Raw genomic sequence first — 21,252 nt, forward strand, 5'->3', positions numbered from 1 at the left:
GATCTTGGCAATACACAGTAGTTAATTTGAAATCGAGTTATATCTGACACTGTAGTGCTTATGTGTATTCAGTATTCACCCCTTTTGTGTTAAACAGTTAGTCAAGAGACGACTTCATAGTGAAGCTGCTGCTGCTGCAAATCGGGATGGAAGATGGAGAAATCAGATGCACAAGGCAGCACACAATGGCTGCTGCAGACGTGCTGCCCAGACTCGGGCTTTGTATGCTGTCCTGAAGAAATTACTTGTTTCTCAAAATCTCAATGATTTGGTTGACACAATTGAGGGTCCATTGGTATAATTCTTATCCTAGCCTAATACTCCCTACAGTCACAAAAGAGTACCATTTTGGGTTGCATGCAGTTAACTTGCTGAAACTTTGACCATCGATAATATTTTTTGAATACTTTGATTGAACAATTGAAAATTCTTTAGCTAGATTTTTTCCGAAAGGTAGTTTCAAAACAATTAAATTACTTTGCTGTATTTTGCATACATTTTATACTAGAAATTAGCAGTCAAATTAGTGTATTACTGTTTGCGTTGATATCCACAACGACACTGTTTTGGTTACTGGACTACAAGATTGTTCCTCATATTATTGCTTTAATTTCTTTTATGCATTCATTTTGATAGGTAAATGTTCTTGCTGATATGGAGCTTTGGGGAATTGGTGCTGACATCGATGCTTGTCTCCAGGCAAGGCATATTATAATAAAAAAGCTAAAGGAACTAGAGAAAGAAGCTTACAGATTAGCTGGCAAGAGTTTCTCACTAAATGCAACTGCTGATATCGCAGACATTCTATACACACACTTAAAATTGCCAGTTCCAAAAGGTTGTGAGAGAGGGAAGCTGCATCCTAGCACTGACAAGCAGTCTCTAGACCATCTAAGGTATTTTCATTTATTTCCAGTTTCCAGTTGTTAGTTCTGATGTCAAACTTGACTTTTTTGGTTCTTTGGAACTACACGTGTATTTTTTTTCATGGCAGGACATTATTTGTGCAAAAACCTTATACTTTTTTGCCATATATGTTCTAATATAAAATATATGTACCGATATGTCTGGTGTGTCAAGTGTTAATGATAGTCCAGTGGTAATTTATGAGTGAAGTTTTATATTTCTATTGTCAAAAACGCAGGAGACCTGCATTTCAACTTATGAAGAGAGAATAACACAAAGAAGGGGTCACAAGGATCCCATCCCCAAAACACACCCGCAATCATTCCCACTGAATGCAGTTAGATACACGTCACACACAAAGTTTTAACAACTACATCACCTAAACAGATTAAGAGTTGAGGTATATTATTATGTTGTCTTGATGAAAGCTTGGAAAGTGCTTGTGGGCAGTGATATTACTGGCATTTGATCATCTTCTGGACATGCTTGAAGACAGTTATTGTGTTAATAGTCACTATTTTTCTGTTTTTTTTAGTCACATTAAGGGACAAACTCCTATTTGCAATAGTTTCAATACTCGTTCATAGAAGATATTGTTAGCGCGCCCCACCTAGCCAACCCGACCATAAAACCCAGGTGTTATAGTGGGAGGGGCGGGGGCCTTTATCCTTGGTCCAACATTCCCCCTACGGCGTGCGAGCCCGGCGTAGCCCGCAGCAGGTCTCAGCACACGAGAGGCGCAGGGGAAATCGCGCAGCGGAAATGCGTGGCCGGGTGGGTTCGAACCCAGGACCTCGGCTCTGGTATCATGTTAGCGCGCCCCACCTAGCCAACCCGACCATAAAACCCAGGTGTTATAGTGGGAGGGGCGGGGGCCTTTATCCTTGGTCCAACAGATATTGTATTTGGAAAAGCTCTTTGTGCTATCTCTCAGTTAATTGAAGCTACACACCACAGAGAAGAGAAGTTCAACCTTTACCTTCGACCTTCCTACTCACCTCTTCCTCTGGCCTTGTTGGTGTATATTGAGCCCATGTATAGAGGCCCATCTAGAGGCCCATGTATAGCTACTATATTGCCCACCCTTCTAGGGTTTGGGGGAATAGACACAATTATTCTTTCCTACATAACGGCCATGTTCACCGGTGCTGCTCCTTTGTTCGTGCCGTTCTGGACCCCGCCCGCTCAGCCCAACCAGCAGCCGACCTGGCCTGGGGGTGGGACCAGGCCGCACTGGCGCAGTCCTTCAGCGCCAAGGGGCTGACGCCGCCTCGGGTGCTTCCTTCCACACCACCCCAGATGCCGGTATCCTCTCTTCTGTCCGGCCCCCACACCCCTCTTGTCCTTCTTCCATCATGGTTGGTGATGGGTCTTGCCTTCCTGTCACCGCCGTGGGTTCTGCTCCTGGTTCTTTTCGTCTTCCCAATGTCCTTGTTGCTCCTCAGATGGTTTATAACATTCTTTCCATTTGTAAGTTTACAGTTGACAGTTTTTATTCCATCGAATTTGACTCTTCTGGCCTTACTGTAAAGGATTCGGCCTCCCGGCGTCCGCTCCTCCGGTGTGACCATAGTCACAAAGTTCCTGGGTCAACCGAGTCGAGGAACGGGGTCGAGGGTCGTCACTTCAAAAAATTGTGGTACGAAGGGGGTATATCTCTATGGAATGATAAATTATTATGTGGAACGTGACCATAATTCATCCAGGTTGATATCTTCGGGTCGATGCGTCTTTAAAAAGACAAAAACTATATATATGTGCTACTAATGAAGAAACTAATCTGCACAAACATATAAGAAATGTATAAAAGAGTACATTTAGACCATACTACACGTACTCAGCTCATTATCTAACAAAAACCACACCAATTCATTGTTCTTAATCTTTTTATCCCGATTAAATCTGCTAGCAATGGGACTGCGACCCCTCTCAAACCGGGACGCGATCCAATCTTGAATGGGAACGGCGTTCCCGGGTCGTGGGACGAGGCATCGACCTCGAATTCTGACTATGGGTGTGACAGCACGGGGCCTCTTTACATCCTTCGCCTTCCTTCTTCCGCTGCACCAGCTTTTGCCGCGACGCCGTCTTCCACCACCTGTCACCGCCGCCTTGGTCACCCTGGCCGCGACGTTCTGGCTCAGCTCAGTCGTAGTACCGATGTTTCTTGAACTAGGACTCCTGCTGAGTACCTCTGCCATGTGTGCCAGCTTGGTCGTCATGTTCGACTTCCTTTTTCTTCTTCTTCGCATGCGATGCATGTCTTTGATATTGTTCACTGTGACCTGTGGACCTCTCCTGTTTTCAGCCTTTCTGGCTACAAATACTATCTGGTGGTAGTTGATGATTTCTCACACTACTCTTGGACTTTTCCTTTGCGCGCTAAGTCTGAGACCTTCCCCACCCTCCTCCACTTCTTTGTCTGGGTGTCCACTCAGTTCGGCCTCACCGTTAAGGCCGTCCAGTGTGACAATGGGCGTGAGTTCGATAACTCCACCTCCCGTTCTTTCTTCCTCTCTCGGGGTATTCAGCTGCGTATGTCTGTCTGTATACCTCTCCCCAGGACGGCAAGGCTGAGCGGATGATTCACACGACGAACGACGCTATGCGCACCCGTCTGATCCAGGCCTCTCTGTCCCCGCGCTTCTGGGCTGAGGGCCTCAACACCGCCACCTACTTGCTTAACCGATTTCCGTCCACTGCTTCTCCTGTTCCCACTCCACACCACGCTCTTTTCGGTACCCCTCCAAGCTACGACCAGCTTCGAGTCTTCGGGTGTGCATGTTATCCTAACATCTCCGCCACTGCTCCTCACAAGCTGGCGTCCCGCTCGACTCGTGTGTTTCTTAGTTACTCTCCTGACCACAAGGGGTACCGATGCTTTGACCTACCTCTCGCCGAGTCCTCATCTCCCGACACGTCGTGTTTGACGAGTCGGATTTCCCCTACTCCACCTCCTCCACACGTTCTCCTGACCTCGAGTTGGAGTCCCTGTTTTCGACTGACCCGGTGGAGTCCCTGTCGCGCACGAAGTGCAAGTCAATCTCCACGTGCTTCGTCCGCTGATGCTGGACGGGGTTGGTGGACAGATACACGGCGCTGACGTTGTCGCAGTAGACGAGCGTGCTCTTAGCGAGCGGGCTATGGAGCTCCGCCAAGAGCTGTTGTAGCCAGGACGCCTCCGCCACGCCGTTAGCGAGGAAGACGACGTAGCCGGAAGTGGAGTGACGAGTGTCCGGACAGCCAGCCCAGTCAGCGTCGGTGTAGACAACCAGCTCAGCAGTGGACGAGCGGTGAAGAACCAGGCCGAGGTCCACAGTGCCACGGACGTAGCGGAGGTGACGCTTCAGTGCAGCAAGGTGTGACTCCCGGAGATCATGCATATGGAGATAGACCTGCTGAGCCGCGTAGGTGAGGTTCGGCCTGCAAGGCGCCGGCCAGACTCCGGTAGGCAGTAGGATCAGCCACCGGATCACCCAGATCAGCAGACAGCTTCGCCTGAGTGTCGATAGGAGTGGAGCAGGGCTTGCAATCAGTCATCCCAGCCCGCTCCAGAATATCAAGTGCGTAATGCTGCTGGTGAAGGAGAAGACCAGATGCCCAAGAAGTGGTGGAGCTGACCCAGATCCTTTATAGCAAACTCCTGCTGCAGAGAGGAGATGACATTCGGAAGCAATCGCTGACTGGAGGCTGTGAGCACAATGTCATCGACATATAGCAGCAGATAAGCAGTCTCATCCCCACGGCGGTAGATGAAGAGAGACGTGTCAGACTTGTCCTCGATGAACCCCAATGTCAGCAAGAACGTGGCGAACCGAGAGTACCAAGTCCGAGGAGACTGCTTCAGACCATAGAAAGATTTGTTGAGCCGGCATACCATATCCGGACGACTCGAGTCCACAAATCCCGCTGGCTGAGAGCAGTAGACAGTTTCTGACAGAGTGCCGTGAAGAAACGCATTCTTCACGTCCAGCTGGTGCACAGGTCAAGAGCGCGAGAGCGCTAGTGAGAGGACCGTGCGCACCGTAGCGGGCTTTACGACCGGACTGAAGGTCTCGTCATAGTCCACACCAGGCCGCTGTGTGAACCCCCGGAGAACCCAGCGAGCCTTGTAGCGCTCCAGTGTGCCATCAGCCCGACGCTTATGCGTCCAGATCCACTTGCCAGTCACCACATTGCAACCTGATGGACGCGGCACGAGATCCCATGTCTGGTTGGCAAGAAGAGTCGCGTACTCCTCTTCCATCGCGCGACGCCAGTGAGGATCCGCCAAGGTGTCGCGGACAGAGGACACCGGTGAGACCCGCGACTCTCCCTCGGTGGCGGAGAGAGTCGCGGCCTGAGACGCCATCCGCTGAGTCACCATGTGATGGATATGGCCTGATATGCCGGTACACCTGCACCGGCTGAGCGTACCGCGCAGGTGCAGGGAAAGGACAAACAGATAACGATGTCTGAACCACCGAGTCAGTCGGAAACAGAGACTCCAGCTCGGGGTTAGGCGGAGGAGTGGAGAAGGTGGAGTAGGGGAAATCCGGCTCGTCAAAGACGACGTGTCGGGAGATCAGGATGCGGCGAGAGGTGATGTCATAGTATCGGTACCCCTTGTGGTCAAGGGAGTAACCGATGAACACACAACGAGTCGAGCGGGGCGCCAGCTTGTGAGAAGCGGTGGCAGAGGTGTTAGGGTAGCACGCACACCCGAAGACCCGAAGGTGGTCGTAGCGAGGAGGGGTACCGAAGAGAGCGTGTGTGGAGTGGGATCAGAAGGATGCGCACGATGTCGTTTGTCGTGCGAATCATCCGCTCAGCCTTGCCGTTCTGAGGAGAGGTATACGGACAAGACATACGCAGCTGAACACCCCGAGAGAGGAAGAAGGAACTGGAGGTGGAGTTATCGAACTCCCGCTCGTTGTCACACTGGACAGCCTTAACGGTGAGGCCGAACTGAGTGGACACCCAGCCAAAGAAGTGGAGGAGAGTAGGGAAGGTCTCAGACTTGGCGCGCAAAGAGAAAGTCCAAGAGTAATGAGATCATCCATCACGACCAGATAATATTTATAGCCAGACATGCTGAGTACAGGAGATGTCCATAGGTCACAGTGAATAAGATCAAAAGCATGCGTAGCATGCGAAGAAGAAGAAAACGGAAGTCTAACATGACACCTAACTGGCACGCATGACAGAGGTGCTCAGCAGGAGCCCTAGTACATGGAACATTGGTACTACGACTGAGCTGAGCCAAAACGTTGCGGCCGGGGTGACCAAGCAGACGAAGAAGAATCCGAAGGCGGAGCAGCGGAAGCATGAAGCCGAAGAGTGTAAAGAGGCCTCGGGTTGTCACATCGGAGGAGCGGACGCCGGGAAGTCGAATCCTTCACAGTAATACCAGAAGAGTCAAATTCGATAGAACAAGAGTTGTCAGCAGTAAACTGGCGAATGGAAAGAAGGTTGTAAACCATCTGAGGAGAAACAAGTACATTAGGAAGACGGGGAGCAGAACCCACGGCGGTGACAGAAAGGCAAGACCCATCACCATGATGGAAGAAGGACAAGAGGGGTGTGGGGGTCGGACAGAAGAGAGTATACTGACGTCTGGGGTGGTGTGGAAGGAGGCACCCGAGTCGGCGATCCACTCGGTGCTGACCGGCGACGTCAGCCCCATGGTATTGAAGGACTGCGCCAGTGCGGTCTGGTTCCACCCCCCAAGCTAGGTCGGCTGCTGGCTGGGCTGAGCGGACAGAGTCCAGGACGGCGCGAAAAGGGGAGCAGCGCCGATGACCATGGCCGCTGGCTGGAGTGGAGGACGAGGCCCCCCGCCGGACCCTGTAAAGGCCACATCGAGATGCGCCCAGACCATGGGTTGCTGAAGGATGGTCAGGGCGTACCTACAGAGGCAGGAGCAGGAGCCGGAGTCGGCGTGCCCCGACGGCCCCCATCGGTACCGGTACTCGCAGAAGCAGGGCCACCAGTGCCACCACCACCACGTCCCCCCTCCCCGCCGCCGACGTCCACGCCCCCCCACCTCCGATTTGCCCGGCGGGAGCAGCACCAAAGAGAGAGGTGGCAGGAGCGGCGGAGGAAGCCGGTGGAGCAACGACGAGCGCGGTGGGGGTCGACGAGGACGATCCGGGTGCAAGATCCCTGGTAATCTCCTCGAGGGCGAGGTCGTCCCGGACCTGCAGGAAGGAGGGGAAGGGCCTCTAGCGGGTGATCCAGGTCTTCAGGTGGTCATAGGTGCTGCTCAGGCCCCGCAGGACATTGAGCACCAAGACCCGATCGGACACCGGATCCCCGAGGTCATGAAGAGCATCGGCCATGCCCTTCATCCGCCGGCAGTACTCACCAACGGAGAGGTCCCCCTGCTCGAAGGTACAGAAAGTGGCGTCGAGCTGGAGGGCGCGGGCCTGTCGCGCTGTGCCGCCGTGGGTCCTGACGATGTCCTGAAGATCTAGGGAGATGGTCCCGAAGATCCAGGACATGTTGAGGCGCAGCCACGCCACGTCCTGCGCCTCGATCGGCGTGTCGAGGAGGACGTGGTTGTCGAGGGCGTAGCGGCGGAGGGTGAGCAGGACCTGGTCCTGCCAGCGTCCGTAGGAGGACGGTGACCAGGGCCTTGATGTTCTGGATGCCGGTGGCCTGGAGGTGGAGCTGGGCGACCATGGGGTCGGTTGGGTCGTACCGGGCTCCAGATCCAGCGGGCGGGGCCTGGTCGGAGGAAGAGATGCCGGGCTCGGGGACGATGGGCCGGCCGGAGGAGACACGGAGGAAGTGCTCCGCCTCGGCGACCCGGAGAGCGGAGGCTTCGGCCGCGGTGCGCTCGCGCTCCTTGGCGAGGGCAGCCACACGGACCCGCTCCTGGGCCGTCGAAGCCTCCGACTTGGCGGTGAGGAGGGCCGCGGCGAGAGCGGCGTCGGCCTGCTTCCCGCAGAGGGCGGCGGCGGAGAGCGGCACATCCGCGGGCGACATCCCGAGTCCGGTCCACGCGGCATCAGGCGCGGCGTCAGCGACGGGCTGCTTGCCCGCAGCGACAGCGGCGCGGTGGGCCACAGCGGCGGCGACGGGATCCTGCGGCAGCTGCGCCGCGGCTGGCAGGGCGGCCGGATTGATAAAATTAGAAGAGGTGGTGGTGTTGTCGAGCAGTTGTTGTGGCGGCACGGGAGGCCCTTGCTCGAGCAGCAGGGGGCCGGCGATGGCGTTTGTAGCGCCGGCAGCGCCCGCGACGGCGGATCCCGCGGCCCCCGCGGCGGCGGCAGCCGCAGCACCGTCAGGCGCCGGCTGCACGGCCACCAGGGCGGCGGCCGGGCCGCGCCAGGGGTTGGCGGCGGCAGCCTGGAGCAGAGCAGACGGTGGCGGCGCATATCTGGGCACGCCCAGCGCAGAGGAGGCTGAAGCAGAGGAAGAGGAGGGAAGGAGGAGAGCGGAGGGGGCGCCGGCGGCTGGTAGGAGGGGAGGGAGGAGAGAGAGGAGGGATCCCTAACCCTAGGCTAATGATACCATGATGGAGAGAATAATGGCTTGTATTCCTCCAAACCCTAGAAGGGTGGGATATATAGTTCCTATAGATGAGCCTCTAGATGGGCCTCTATACATGTGCTCAATATACACCATCAAACACATCTCCCTTGTCAGATTTCTGACTTTCCTTGAACATATCTTGGAGTGCCTCTCTCACCTCACAAGTTAACCAAAACTCAGGTTCAGCCCATTATTGAAAAAATTGCTGATAGGCTACCTGGTTCGAAGGTTGATCTACTAACAAAAGCTGGTAGGAATTGATAAAATTAGAAGAGGTTTTCTTTGGAAAGGAAGAAAAGATGTGAGGGGAGGACACTGTTTAATAGCCTGTCCGAAAGTTGCAAGACCACCTAACTTAGGCGGCTTGGGCATTTCCAATCTCTAGTTTTTAGGTTGGGCTCTAAGGTCAAGGTGGCTTTGGTTCCAGAAAACTGAACCTGACAAACCATGGGCCTTTCTTCCAGTCCAGGCTCTTCCACAAGTTAAAGCTTTCTTTGCTCTAGCCATTACCTCCGTAGTTGGAAATAGAAAAAATACATTTTTTTTGGACTGACAGGTGGCTTCTAGGACAATGACTGGATCAGACTTTCCCTCACTTGATTGGGGCTGTGGCAGCCAGAGCAAAGAAAAGAACAGTGCATGATGCTCTTGAGGATAACAGATTGATTTCTGACATAAGGGGTGCTCTTACAGTTAATGTCCTGATTGATTATCTTCACCTATCGGAGAACCTCTCAGGTGTTGAGCTGCAACCTGATGTGGATGATACTCATATTTGGCTGTTTTCTGCATCTGGCCAGGACATGGATTTTTCACATATACTTGTGACCACATGATCTGTCCTGGTCGTTCATCTTGAAATCAACGGTGAGATGAATCAAGAGTAGGTGTGGAAATCATGGGTAGGTGAAAAATTCAACGGTTGGATGGATATCATGTGAGTTGAATAGATGGTTGAGATAAATCATGTGGATGCATGTACATGTGGAGATGCTTTTCCCCATCTGGCCAATACTCTACAGAATCGGCATATGAAGCTTTTTTTATTGGAGCTATTCGCATCCAGCCCTGGGAAAGAATATGGAAGAGCTGTGTACCTGGCAAGTGGAAATTCTTCATGTGGACGGCGGCACACAAAAAATGTTTTAGAGCTGATGATCGCCTTGCAAGAAAAGGACTTCCCCACCCTGCAGTTTGCCCTCTTTGTGATCAGGTTGAAGAAACTTTAGACCACCTACTGGTCTACTGGTCTCTTGTGTCTTCGTCAGTTTTGGTTCAGCTTGTTGCAGGGCCATGGACCGCAAGCACTTGCCCCAGGATTGGATGATGAGATCTTCGATGATTGGTGGTACAATTTGATCAGCAGGGTGTCTGGTAAGGTCAGAAAAGGAGCTAATTCTCTAGTCATTTTGGGAGCTTGGAATCTGTGGAATCACCGAAACTGGTGTGTTTTCGATGGAGTTGTTCCTGACTTGAATAGTATCCTGTCAACCACCAGGGAGGATCTGCAGCTTTGGTCTATCGCTGGGACTAAAGGAGTTTCCTTCCTCCTCACCCTGGCCCCTGTGACCACCTAATTTTAGGTTGTTTGGTCTAGTCCTGGTTTTGTTCAGCAGAGAGAGAGAGAGAGAGAGAGAGAGAGAGGGAGAGAGAGAGACTTTGTGTATTTTAGGGAGTGTTACAGTCCCTTTATATCTGTGGTACCCTTTCTTTCTTCTTAAATATAAGTGCGGGAAGCCTACGGCACTGGGTACGCCCTTTTTTTTTTTACAGTTCTCATGCGCTTTCAAGAAAAAAAAGTGCTCTCTTGAAGCTTCTATCAATTATCCCCAGTAATGTGGGAGCATTCATTTTTAATAAAAAACTTTCCATTCTTCTCTTTGCTCAGGGACCTACACCCAATTGTCCCAGTAATTAAGGAGCACAGAACATTGGCCAAACTGTTGAATGGCACACTAGGGTCCATTTGTTCACGAGCTCAATTGTGCACTCGATCACAAAGGTACATCATCCATGGAAATTGGCTTCAGACATCAACTGCCACTGGCCGCTTATCTATGGAGGAGCCAAATCTGCAGGTTATTTAACTTTAGTAAATGCTTTGTGTGTTATGTTTGGATTTCACTATGAAGAATAACTTACTGATTTACCTTGTTACTTTGTAGTGTGTTGAGCACTTGGTGGAATTCAATACAGGGAAAAGTGATAAAGATTACTCAATTGTGTCAGAGGTTGATCGTCATCAAATCAATGCCCGTGAATTTTTCATTCCCACACAGGTTTTATTCATTTGGCTTTTATGTACCGATTGAATAAGTTTTACCTGTAATTAGGATAGTTGAATATGTTTTCCTGTAACAATACTTTAGGTAATGTCATGATGTGTTTTTCTTTTGGTAGGAGAACTGGTTATTGGTAACTGCTGATTACTCACAGATTGAGCTGCGTTTAATGGCTCACTTTTCTAAAGATCCTACTTTGATTGAGCTTCTAAGTAAACCTGATGGTGATGTTTTTACTATGATCGCTTCGAGATGGGTTGGCAAAGAAGAGGCCTTGATCTCTTCCAAAGAGAGAGAGACCACTAAAAGATTCATATATGGCATCCTTTATGGAATGGGTGCAAACTCCCTTGCAGAACAACTTGAGTGCAGCACTGAGGAAGCTGCACAGAAAATCCAAAGCTTTAAGAGATTTTTTCCTGGTGTTTCATCATGGCTACATGAAGCTGTAGCATCTTGCCGCCAAAAAGGGTTAGTCTACCTCATAGTAATATCTGTTCTTAGTCTTTTTATATATGATACCATCCCTTTGATGCTAGTGTAGAATCAGTTCTATGATAAATACTCTAATTCTATTGAGTCTGACCCATAGTGATCATAGAGTATAACCTTTAGGATTACTGCATTTATTTATTTTTCTCGAACACGCAGGAGAGCTGTGTGTCATTTCATTAAGAAGGTGCATCTGTTATTTACATGACAACTAGTTAAGATCACTTCCATTATCACTAGGAAAGATGGAGAGTTGACATGTGCATCCTCACTGCTCTTGAGAGCTACCAGAGATAACAGGATTTTATGAACCATCCTTTCCATATAGCCTATGCATCACATATGACTCATCTTTTCTTCAAAGAGAAAAACTATATATGACTCATATTTCAGTTCTATCAGAACTGTAATCTTCTGGATTATGTCCAAGATCTGGTTATTCTAAACTAGGGAATTCATCAGTTCAGTGCTATGATAATTCCAATGGCCATCTTGTTCATGAAATATGCAAAAATATCTGATATTCCTGTTGCATGATGAAGTAATTTATAAAATTATTATCCATCATAATTTGCAAAAGAGAAGTTTTGAAGTAATAGAAATGGCGTTTTATTAAATACTAAAAAATTCTCTTTAAGATTGATGATGGATAATTATTTTATAAATTACTTCATAATGCAATAGGAATGTCAGGTATTTTTAAACATTTTTTAAAGTATTTTGTGCCATAAAATTCAGATAATCTTCAAAAGTAGCCTAATTTGGTGAATTTTTGTTTAAACATTTAAATTGATCACTATTTGTTTTTATGCAATATAGGTTCATTTCCATCTCTTGTATACCTGCAAAGTTTCATGATTTTTGGAGGTAATTTGTATGTCGTTTTGGTTAAGAAAAGCGATTAGAAGCATCCATGGGTTACTGTTCACGTCACTTAACTGACGGAATGAACGGCGGTCGAAAAAGGAACGAAAGTTTAACTTAGAGTCAAATAGGGAATAAAAAATTTTGAAGGCCAAAGAAGGAACCACTCGTTATATGAGCGTCAATAGGGAATTTGCTTATCATTTCAAAGGGTTGCTGGTTCTTAAACCTCATGTATAAGAAAATTAGATAGCAAATAAACTGTTCGAATTCGCAGAGTCATCTTTGTATATGGTCACCATGTACATAATCATTTCGTTCACTTGTACTGTGGAGATAGAAGAATGTGTCCCTATTGGTTTTGTCTCTAATGACGATAAACAACAAAGCCTTATAGTCCTGAACAAGTGGTAGGCTTGTTATGGAACCCAACAAGAGACATCATTAAATTATGAAAAACACACACAGGAAACATCAATATAGATCTCAACTAAGCACACATCAAAGTAGTTTCTTTTTAATATCACTTTTCAGATATGTGGAGACCTTGATGGGCCGGCGACGTTTTCTTACAAAAATAATGGCTGGCAATAGCAAAGAGAAAGCTAAAGCTCAGAGACAAGCAGTAAATTCTATTTGCCAGGTAATTGAGAATTGTCTCACATATTTTATATGCTTGATCTTGTTATGTTAATGATTAATATGCACTTGTTTCCAGGGTTCTGCTGCTGATATAATCAAGGTGGCTATGATTAGAGTTCATTCGGTAATTACCAACAGAACTAGTGAAGTTGATTCAACTGATGAAGTTACGAGGATTTTTTCAGAAATAGGTGGCAAATGTCACCTTATTTTGCAGGTATTTTACGATGCTGACATGATACTGATTTTCCTTGACTTTTTTTTTTGTCTGTTTGGCTCCTACATATGGATAATATATCTATTCTTTTGGTTTTGTTTTGTAGGTGCATGACGAGTTGGTATTGGAAGTTGATCCATGTATGGTACAACAGGCTGGAAGGCTGTTACAGATATGTATGGAGGAAGCGGCTTCACTCTTGGGTATGACTAACCTGAACTTTGATGGTTGGGTTGTGTTCAGTTCTTAATAACCAAGCTAAAACTGAATTGCTGTTTGTTCTTGTTTTAGTACCTTTGCGTGCAAAAGTAAAGGTGGGAAAAACTTGGGGTTCTCTAGAACCCTTCTATCCCGAGCCTTGTTGATACAATGTTGTAACTTGGAAGTCAGTTTTACATGGCATGCAATTCAAGGGCCAAGATGAATGATTCTGTAAGAAAGCTGAGCAAGTTCCAACATGCCCCACTGAGGCCATGGGTTTGACTCTTCTTTGTCTACAGAATTTGTCTGTTTCTGAAATCAACTTCTCTAAATCTCCAACTTATTTTCTTGTTTCCAGAAAATTCACCTCCTGCACTACCAATCTCATGGAGCCTGCCTTTTAACATCGTGGCATCTTGTTCTGCATTATCCATGCATTCAACAAGAAGCATGGCTGTTGCTGTGGTCCGTCGGTGCCTTCAGCTTTGAACTTGACGTTGCATGATTGGACCAAGTCACTGAACTGTATATTGGTGCGTACCTTTTGTTAGGTTTGTTTTTAGAAATTCGTTTGTTTTTTTGTTCTCACAATCTTTTTGAAACTTCAACTGATTGAGGTGATCCTTTCTGTCGTTCCAGCAGTTGGGTTGAGCCATTTCTATTGCTATGGTTGCGCGCTCTTGTCATCATTGATTGTATGTGAAATCAAGTGTACAGTGACCAGCTCATTGAGGATAAGGCATGAAAGACCAGTGATAGTGATTGATGGTACGTGTTGCATGCCAGCCATTATTGGGTTATCATATATCGTCTGTAAATTTGTATAGTGAAATCCCTTCAAGGTTCGTGGATTTTGTATTGGAATTACTGGAAGAGAAGGGCAAATTTCTCTGGTGTCTATTTCCTTCCCAGGCTGTCTACATTGTATATAACTGCAAATTTTGTAAAGGTTTGGTTACCATGCAAGCATGCAAGAGTATGCTTGCTTCAAATTTCTCTGGTGTACATTTTTTTTTCTTTCGGGGTTATCTACATTGTATATAACTGCAAATTTGTAAAGTTTTTGGTTTGCATGCATGCATGCAAGAGGATGTTTGCTTCCTTGTAAATTTTGAGTGCTATCATGTTGGGTTTCTGAAAACTGGGCAGTCCCTAGAAAGTTTAAACTGCAGAGACAATGCATGAAATTTCTATGATTTGATCCTGTCCAAAGAAATTTCTATGATTTGATCCTGTCCAAAGAAATTTCTCTGCCATATTGATGAAACCACATATTTGATGTTGGAATAAGATATTACCCCCTCAACTCTTCCAAAAGTCTAGAATAACCTCCATCTATGAAACCGAGTAGCTGACCCCCCTATTGACCCCCTGTAACGAACATGGCACCATTTATGCCATTTCGAGTGATTTTGGTGATCGAATGACAACACAACACTTGGACTAATATGATTGTTAAGATGATCATTCTCAGACTTTTAGGTTCAAGTGATGACAAAGAGAAAGAGAAAATAGGCGTAGCAAGGCCCGAAGGGCAGCCCCTACGGGGGTTCCGCTACCCGGTTAGCGGACGGGGGTCGAGGGGGAGCCGCCCCTCGCGGGTCTCAGGGCAGCGCCCTGAAAGCTCTTCGATTCAGGAGCACCGGAAGAACCGACGCCAGGGCATCGGAGCATCCGGTGGTAGTCGGAAGAACCGACGCCATAATACCTTGGTGCAGAAGGGAATCGAAGCCAAGTCAGCCTATAGGCACCGGTTGAACCGACGGTCCAAAATAGGGCATCGGTGCATTGGGCGTCCTTTGTACCAGAGACGATGTCAAGTGCCCAGTAGAAGTGTCTTCAGCACCGGTTAAACCGATGGGGCATCGGTGCATACCACCGGTGTAATGACATCAGCGTCCAGGAGAAGATTCCTTCAGCACCGGTTGAACCGGTGAGGCATCGGTGCAAAGCATCGGTTCAACCGGTGGTCTCTGCGTCAGCCATCAGGAGTCCAACGGCTACTTCGTGTTATGAGTGACCGGATGAACCGATGCTACCCTGCCAAGAGGCATCGGTTCTTCCGGTGGTACGCAGATTTTCAGCTAACCGTTGGAGCAACGGCTACAAGACTTGGTGGCCTATATATACGCCTCACCCCGGCCATTTGAAGATTGCTGGAGTTGCTGGACATCCCACACACACCCAAGACCCAAATGGCCGGGGTGAGGCGTATATATAGGCCACCAAGTCTTGTAGCCGTTGCTCCAACGGTCAGCTTGAAAATCTGCTACCACCGGAAGAACCGATGCCTCTTGGCAGGGTAGCGTCGGTTCATCCGGTCACTCACAACATGAAGTAGCCGTTGAAGTCCGGACAGCTGACGCAGAGACCACCGGTTGAACCGATGCAATGCACCGATGCCTCACCGGTTCAACCGGTGCTGAAAGAATCTTCTCCTGGATGCTGACGTCATTACACCGGTGGTATGCACCGATGCACCGTCGGTTGAACCGGTGCTGAAGAAACTTCTTCTGGACACTTGACATCGTCTCTGGTACAAAGGACGGCCATTGCACCGATGCCCTATTTTGGACCGTCGGTTCAACCGGTGCCTATAGGCTGACTTGGCTTCGATTCCCTTCTGCACCAAAGTATCAAGGCGTCGGTTCTTCCGACTACCATCGGATGCTCCGATGCCCTGGCGTCGGTTCTTCCGGTGCTCCTGAATCGAAGAGCTTTCAGGGCGCTGCCCTGAGACCCGCGAGGGGCGGCTCCCCCTCGACCCCCGTCCGCTAACCGGGTAGCGGAACCCACGTAGGGGCAGTCCATCGGGCCTTGCTACGCCTATCTTCTCTTTCTCTTTGTCATCACTTGAACCTAAAAGTCTGAGAATGATCATCTTAACAATCATATTAGTCCAAGTGTTGTGTTGTCATTCGATCACCAAAATCACTCGAAATGGCATCAATGGTGCCATGTTCGTTACACTCACCCTCCCCTGTTCTGTGCCGCGGCAGAGGCCGCCGGCACAGGTGGCCGGCGATGCCTGACGGCCAGGCCACGCCAAGGACGACGCCCCGACCAGCCTGCACCCGCGTCCCATCACCTCGGCCACATCTCGGCCATGCGCGAGCCCTCCCGGCACGCCGCACGCGGCCTTGCCGGCCACCACGACGAGCGTTGCGCCCTTCACCCCGCGCCCTCCCCTACCCAACTCTCCCCCTCCCTCACTTGCTTCGCGTCGACGCCTCCCGCTTCCCTCTTTCCTCCCAGAGCCAAGCCGAGCTCCTCTCGGAGCCCAGAACGGCGCCGCTGCCCGCTAGGCTGCTGCGGGAGTAGTGTCCGGCCAACGAGTGAGCGCGGCCCGTGGCGCAGCGCCCACGCTCGCGGCGCACGCGCGGCGCGACGCCGCGACGGCTTGGCGCGACGGTCGGCGGGGGTAGGCGGCCAAGAGGCTAGTGGAGCTGGCCAAGGGCACGGTGAAGCTCACCGGCCAAGCTCAGCGTGGGGAGCGGCGGTGAGGAGGCGGGTCGACGACGTCCGGCGGCGGTGGCGATGGAGCTCCGCTGAGGACGACCTGCGGTAGGGGAATCGATCGGGTGAGGACTGGAATCGGGCGAGGAGAGGACGTGGAAGCTCCCTGCGCAAGAAATTGAAGGGAACCTCACCGGAGACGACGAATTGAGGGAGGCCGGCGGTGGGGGAGAAGGTTGCGCCGCCACCGCACCCTGCTCTCCCGGGATCGACGGCGGCATAGAGGAGCAGGGTGGCCCGCGGGTCGAGCAGGGGCAGGGACGCATGGACGGCACCCCGAGGTCCTCGAGGAACGCGCGGGAAGGCGAGCGGGCGGCCCCTCCGAGCGGCGGCGGCGAGTGCGGGCGGCGGCGACGGGGCAGCCTCGAGCTCAGGCCATGGCCGGGGCTCGGCGTGTGGCGGCGGCCTGCCCGGCCTGCCCTGCCAGCATCGCTCGAGCTTCGCCGCGGGCCCGCACCGCCGGCTGGCGAGCTGGAGAGGCGCGCGGGGGCAGGGCTGCGGCTGATGCAGGGTGAGAGGAGGGGGAGAGGAGAGAAGAAAGAGAGAGAAGGGGGAAAGAAGGGCTGACAGGTGGGCCCCATCGCCATGTGGCGTCAACATCAGCAAAACCCCAATCAAAACCATTAGGATGGCTAAATGTGACCGGTTTTGAGAGTTGGATGGTCAAAGTCAAACTCGGGCAAGAGTTGGATGGCCAAAAATAGACTTTACCCAAAAAATAATGGAAGAAAAATGTTGTTCAAAAAAAAGAGAGTAAATAAATGGTTTGATACATATTCGGAAAAGAAAAGGAAGTAAGCATATAAATAAATGAATAGAAAAAAGAAGAAAAATTAATAATGGAGGAAAAAGAAAAAAACTTGAAACGGAATAAACAAAAATAAAGAGACCAATAAATAACATGGCGGGAGGCTATGCTGCAAGCAGGCATAGTGTTAAAAGAGAAATAGTTAATTAATGATCAATTAGTGTAATATTTAGTTAATTTTATAATTATTGGATATTCCCCATTTGGGACACCCCAAAGGGTGCCCTAAGGAGTCACAAAAGGACATGTCCTTTCGAGATGTCTCTTGATCTCGCGTTATCACGCACGCCTCTGCACTGAGCGCAAGAGAAGGCCACTCCAGGCAACTTGTCGAGGTCCCTGGGCAATGGAAGAAGGCAAGTCTCGTCGGTGAACTCGCCGAGTTCTTGGCGAGAACAGAAACAGAGGGCCTCTCAATCTTTGAGTAAGAATGGATCCTACGCACCTTCAATTCTTTGCATTGGAAAATGGATTCCTCGTTCTCCTCGCCGTTGCACTGGTCGTCGATGTCGCCACTTCCAGAGGAAAGGACGCCACTGCTTCACCCTCCATGGCACTGCGCTCGGCAGCGCACCCCGCCGGCGGTGCACCGGCACACAGGAGTGGCGGCGGTGCACCCACAGGGGCCCCACGCGACGGCCTCGCCGGCGCAGCACATCCCCGCCATCTGTGGCCGGCCATGGCCGCGCACTAGGGGGAGGGGCGGAATCCATGGAAGAAGGAACACAGGAGGCGCCCCACGAAGCGACGGCGGCAGCCCTCGGCCGCGACGCAAGGCGCGGCGCACGGCACCGCTTCGCGTCGATGCACAGGAGGCGGCGGCGCATGCACACAGGGGCATCAGAGGTGCCCAACAGGGGCTGACCGACGCACAGGAGGCGGCGGCGCATCCGCACAGGAGGCTGCGGCGCACGGCCCAGGCGGCGGTGGCGCTTCGGGCCGGCGCACCGGAGCAACGGCGGTCCTCGGCCGCGGCACAAGACGTCGACGACGCCGGCAAGGCACGCCAGCGGCGGCGCAAACCGGCGGCGGCGCGACCCACAGGGGCAGGAGGCGGCGGCGGGCCATGCCCAGAGGGCTGGCGGCGGCAGCGAAAGGGATCGGGGGTAAGGGGGGTGGCAGCAATCCTAACGAATTTTTTTATTTTTAACCTTTTTTAATAATATTTTAATTTCAACCCGTATTGATTTTTATTTGCAGGGAATAGCCCGTTAGCCCGTTTGGTCGCGCCACTTGCTCTGTCGCGCCAGTGCATGTGGCGCGACAGTGTGGCCACGCTGGCGGCTCGAGCCAGCGCTGCGCTGCGTCGGCGATGACGTGGCCCTCCCTGTCGCGCCACATGCACTGGTGCGACAAAGCCAATGTCCTGAGCCCGCGCCGGCCTCTTCTCCCCCACCCTCCCTTTCTTTCCCTCACTCCTTCCCGACCAGAGCTCGTCCAGGGGGTCGCCGCCGGCGCCCCCCCAAATCCTGCGTTTTGGGGGGGAGTGGGGGGAAACGTTCCCCACCCTTCTCCGAAGGTATTGCTTCTATTTTTTTCCTCCTTTAACCATGCATATTTGTAGATATTAGCGATTCTTGGTGATTAAGGTTTAGTTCTTGATTTGAAAAATAATTTCGTAGTTGATAGTTTTGTCATGATTAGTGCTTTAGATGATGCGTAAATGGTACTCTGCTCTCGATTTGGACGTGAGGTAGTACGTGCATGCATCGATTAATATAATTTCTAGGATTGAGTAGTGGTGATGTTAATATGAGTTTCACTCATGGATACTAGGCACCGTGAAGAATTGTTTTTGTAGTTGATTTCTTTGTATAAGTGATGAAGGTACTCTGATTTTTTTCTTGTTGTAGATGGACGAATTAGTTCGGGTTTTTCATGGTGGTATGGTTAAGGAAAATGGAGAGTTTGAGAATATGGTAGAGGATATCGAACTGTTCGATAGTCCTCCATTGTTAAAGGATTTGGTAGACCGGGTGGTTTCAAAACATTCATGTGGAATTGATGAAATATCTCTGAGGGGTAGATTTGATTGTGGTAAAGCTAGGGCACATTATGTTTTGATGACATTGGAATCTGAGATGCTTTGAAGAAAGTACAAGGATATAGTAGCTCGTGCAAATGTGATTTGTTTGGAGGTGGTTGTTGAAATAACCCGTAGAACAAGATTAGAAGAACCAGTTGGGAGAGTAGATGAAATTCCATTTCCTATTGAGAATATGACTCAAGAGTCAACCTTTGTAGAAGATGTCCCAAATCCCACTTGTGCTTCGGATTACGATATGGCAGTCGCTTCCGATCATTTGGGGCCAGATAGCTTCGAGACACAAGATGACACGGATGCTGCAGATGATGATGATATTTCTTTAGGTTTGGAGGACGGTGAATACGATAGTAGTGATGAGGACGACGACAATGAAGACACCGGGGTAGAAGAACGGGAGGGTAATGGTGTAGAGGCCCAAGTAGAGCAGGAAAATGATGCCGGCGATGGAGCCAACGCAATTGATGATGATCAACAATTTATTTATACCGCCGAGGAGTTGCGCATGTTGAAGTTAGCCCACGTTGAAGTCCCTATGGTATCAAATGCTAAGGACCTTAGCAGGATCGATAGAGCCATTTGTGACTCAACTATTTTTGAAAGTGAGTGTGTAATTGATAGTGACTGTCCGGAGATTCGAAAGGGCATGAAGTTCAATTCCCTTCCAGAGTTGCAGTTTTTCTTGGCTGATTATGCAGTGCGTCACCACCGACCATTTTATGTGGTTCATTCAGACAAGAGGGTACGCTACGATGTGCTATGCAAGCAGGGATGCCTTTGGGGTGTTTGGGCACGTATTGTTAGTGGCACTGGTCAGTGGAAGATCACCAATGTAAGATAGCCTCACACATGTGCATCGTCGAAGCCGAAGCAAGTTCATGCACAGTGCACTGCACGTAACCTTGCTCATCGGATCCTTGGTTTTGTTCGGAAGGACAGCGACACCACAGTTCCATCGCTTATGGAGTCTATTTTCACTTTAAGTTCTTACCGGGTGAAGTACTCCAAAGCGTGGCGTGCAAAGCAACATGTTGTAGCTCTGTTGTGGGGAGATTGGTTAGAGTCGTATTCTAGGGTGCCCAGGGTGTTGACGGGCATGTCCCTCTTCAATCCAGGCATAAGATGGTTCACGTACACGGGAAACATGATGCTCCCTCATAACGGAGTGTACAAGCATGTTTTACAAAGGGTGTTCTGGTGTTTTTCCCAATGTGCTGAAGCATTCCAGCATTGCTGACCTGTGATTCTCGTGGACGCCAAATTCCTGACGGGTAAATATAAGGGGGCACTAATGATGGCCGTTGCCGTGGACCCTGATAGGCAACTAGTCCCTCTCGCATTTGCTTTGACCGAAGGAGAAAACAACGGCAGCTGGTCTTGGTTTATGAAGCTGGTGCGGCTGTATGTGTTGGGTCCCTCGAGGCAAGTTTGTATGATATCTGACCGGCACCATGGTCTCCTAAACTGCGTTAAAGAGCACATGGATGGATTTCCACCTCTTGTGCATAGCTGGTGCATGCGACATTTTGCAGCAAATATGTGGAGGCGTCAGAAAAAGAAAGAACTAATTGGGAAACTAAAGTTGTTGTGTTTAGTGCGCACGGAGAAAGCTTTTGAAGAAAAACTTGCTGATTTAGAAAAGGACATGAATGAGAGGGCCAAGGAGTGGTTGAAAGGTGAAATGGTGGACAAGGACAAATGGGCTCTTGCTTATGATGACGGGGGGTGGCAGTACGGTATCATGACCACAAACAACGCTGAG

At 50.1% G+C, this 21,252-nt stretch overlaps 1 protein-coding gene and 1 long non-coding RNA gene across 6 annotated transcripts in view; one reads left to right on the plus strand and one right to left on the minus strand.

Moving 5' to 3' along the window:
- LOC120699282 (helicase and polymerase-containing protein TEBICHI-like) overlaps window positions 1–14,231 on the plus strand; it is a 36,273-nt gene extending 22,042 nt beyond the window's left edge. For 3 of the 5 annotated variants that reach the window (XM_039983233.1, XM_039983237.1, XM_039983236.1), the window contains 11 exons: window positions 98–295; window positions 637–896; window positions 10,313–10,502; window positions 10,590–10,703; window positions 10,825–11,177; window positions 12,597–12,705; window positions 12,781–12,921; window positions 13,028–13,124; window positions 13,213–13,398; window positions 13,481–13,655; window positions 13,762–14,231. In XM_039983233.1, coding sequence (XP_039839167.1) covers window positions 98–295; window positions 637–896; window positions 10,313–10,502; window positions 10,590–10,703; window positions 10,825–11,177; window positions 12,597–12,705; window positions 12,781–12,921; window positions 13,028–13,124; window positions 13,213–13,286 — 1,536 coding nt within the window. In that variant the 3' untranslated portion in view covers window positions 13,287–13,398; window positions 13,481–13,655; window positions 13,762–14,231. The remainder of the gene's footprint in view (window positions 1–97; window positions 296–636; window positions 897–10,312; window positions 10,503–10,589; window positions 10,704–10,824; window positions 11,178–12,596; window positions 12,706–12,780; window positions 12,922–13,027; window positions 13,125–13,212; window positions 13,399–13,480; window positions 13,656–13,761) is intronic. The other 2 variants (XM_039983234.1, XM_039983235.1) reach the window with 2 other exon arrangements.
- A 3,280-nt stretch (window positions 14,232–17,511) lies between these two features.
- On the minus strand, window positions 17,512–18,521 carry LOC120701483. Its single transcript, XR_005686122.1, has 2 exons — window positions 17,892–18,521; window positions 17,512–17,785 (listed from the first exon to the last, which is right to left on the minus strand). It is a non-coding gene; the product is annotated as an uncharacterized LOC120701483 (long non-coding RNA).
- Between the last annotated feature and the right edge of the window lie 2,731 nt (window positions 18,522–21,252).

The sequence above is a fragment of the Panicum virgatum genome, chromosome 3K, assembly GCF_016808335.1.
Source record: "Panicum virgatum strain AP13 chromosome 3K, P.virgatum_v5, whole genome shotgun sequence".
Classification (NCBI taxonomy): domain Eukaryota; kingdom Viridiplantae; phylum Streptophyta; class Magnoliopsida; order Poales; family Poaceae; genus Panicum; species Panicum virgatum.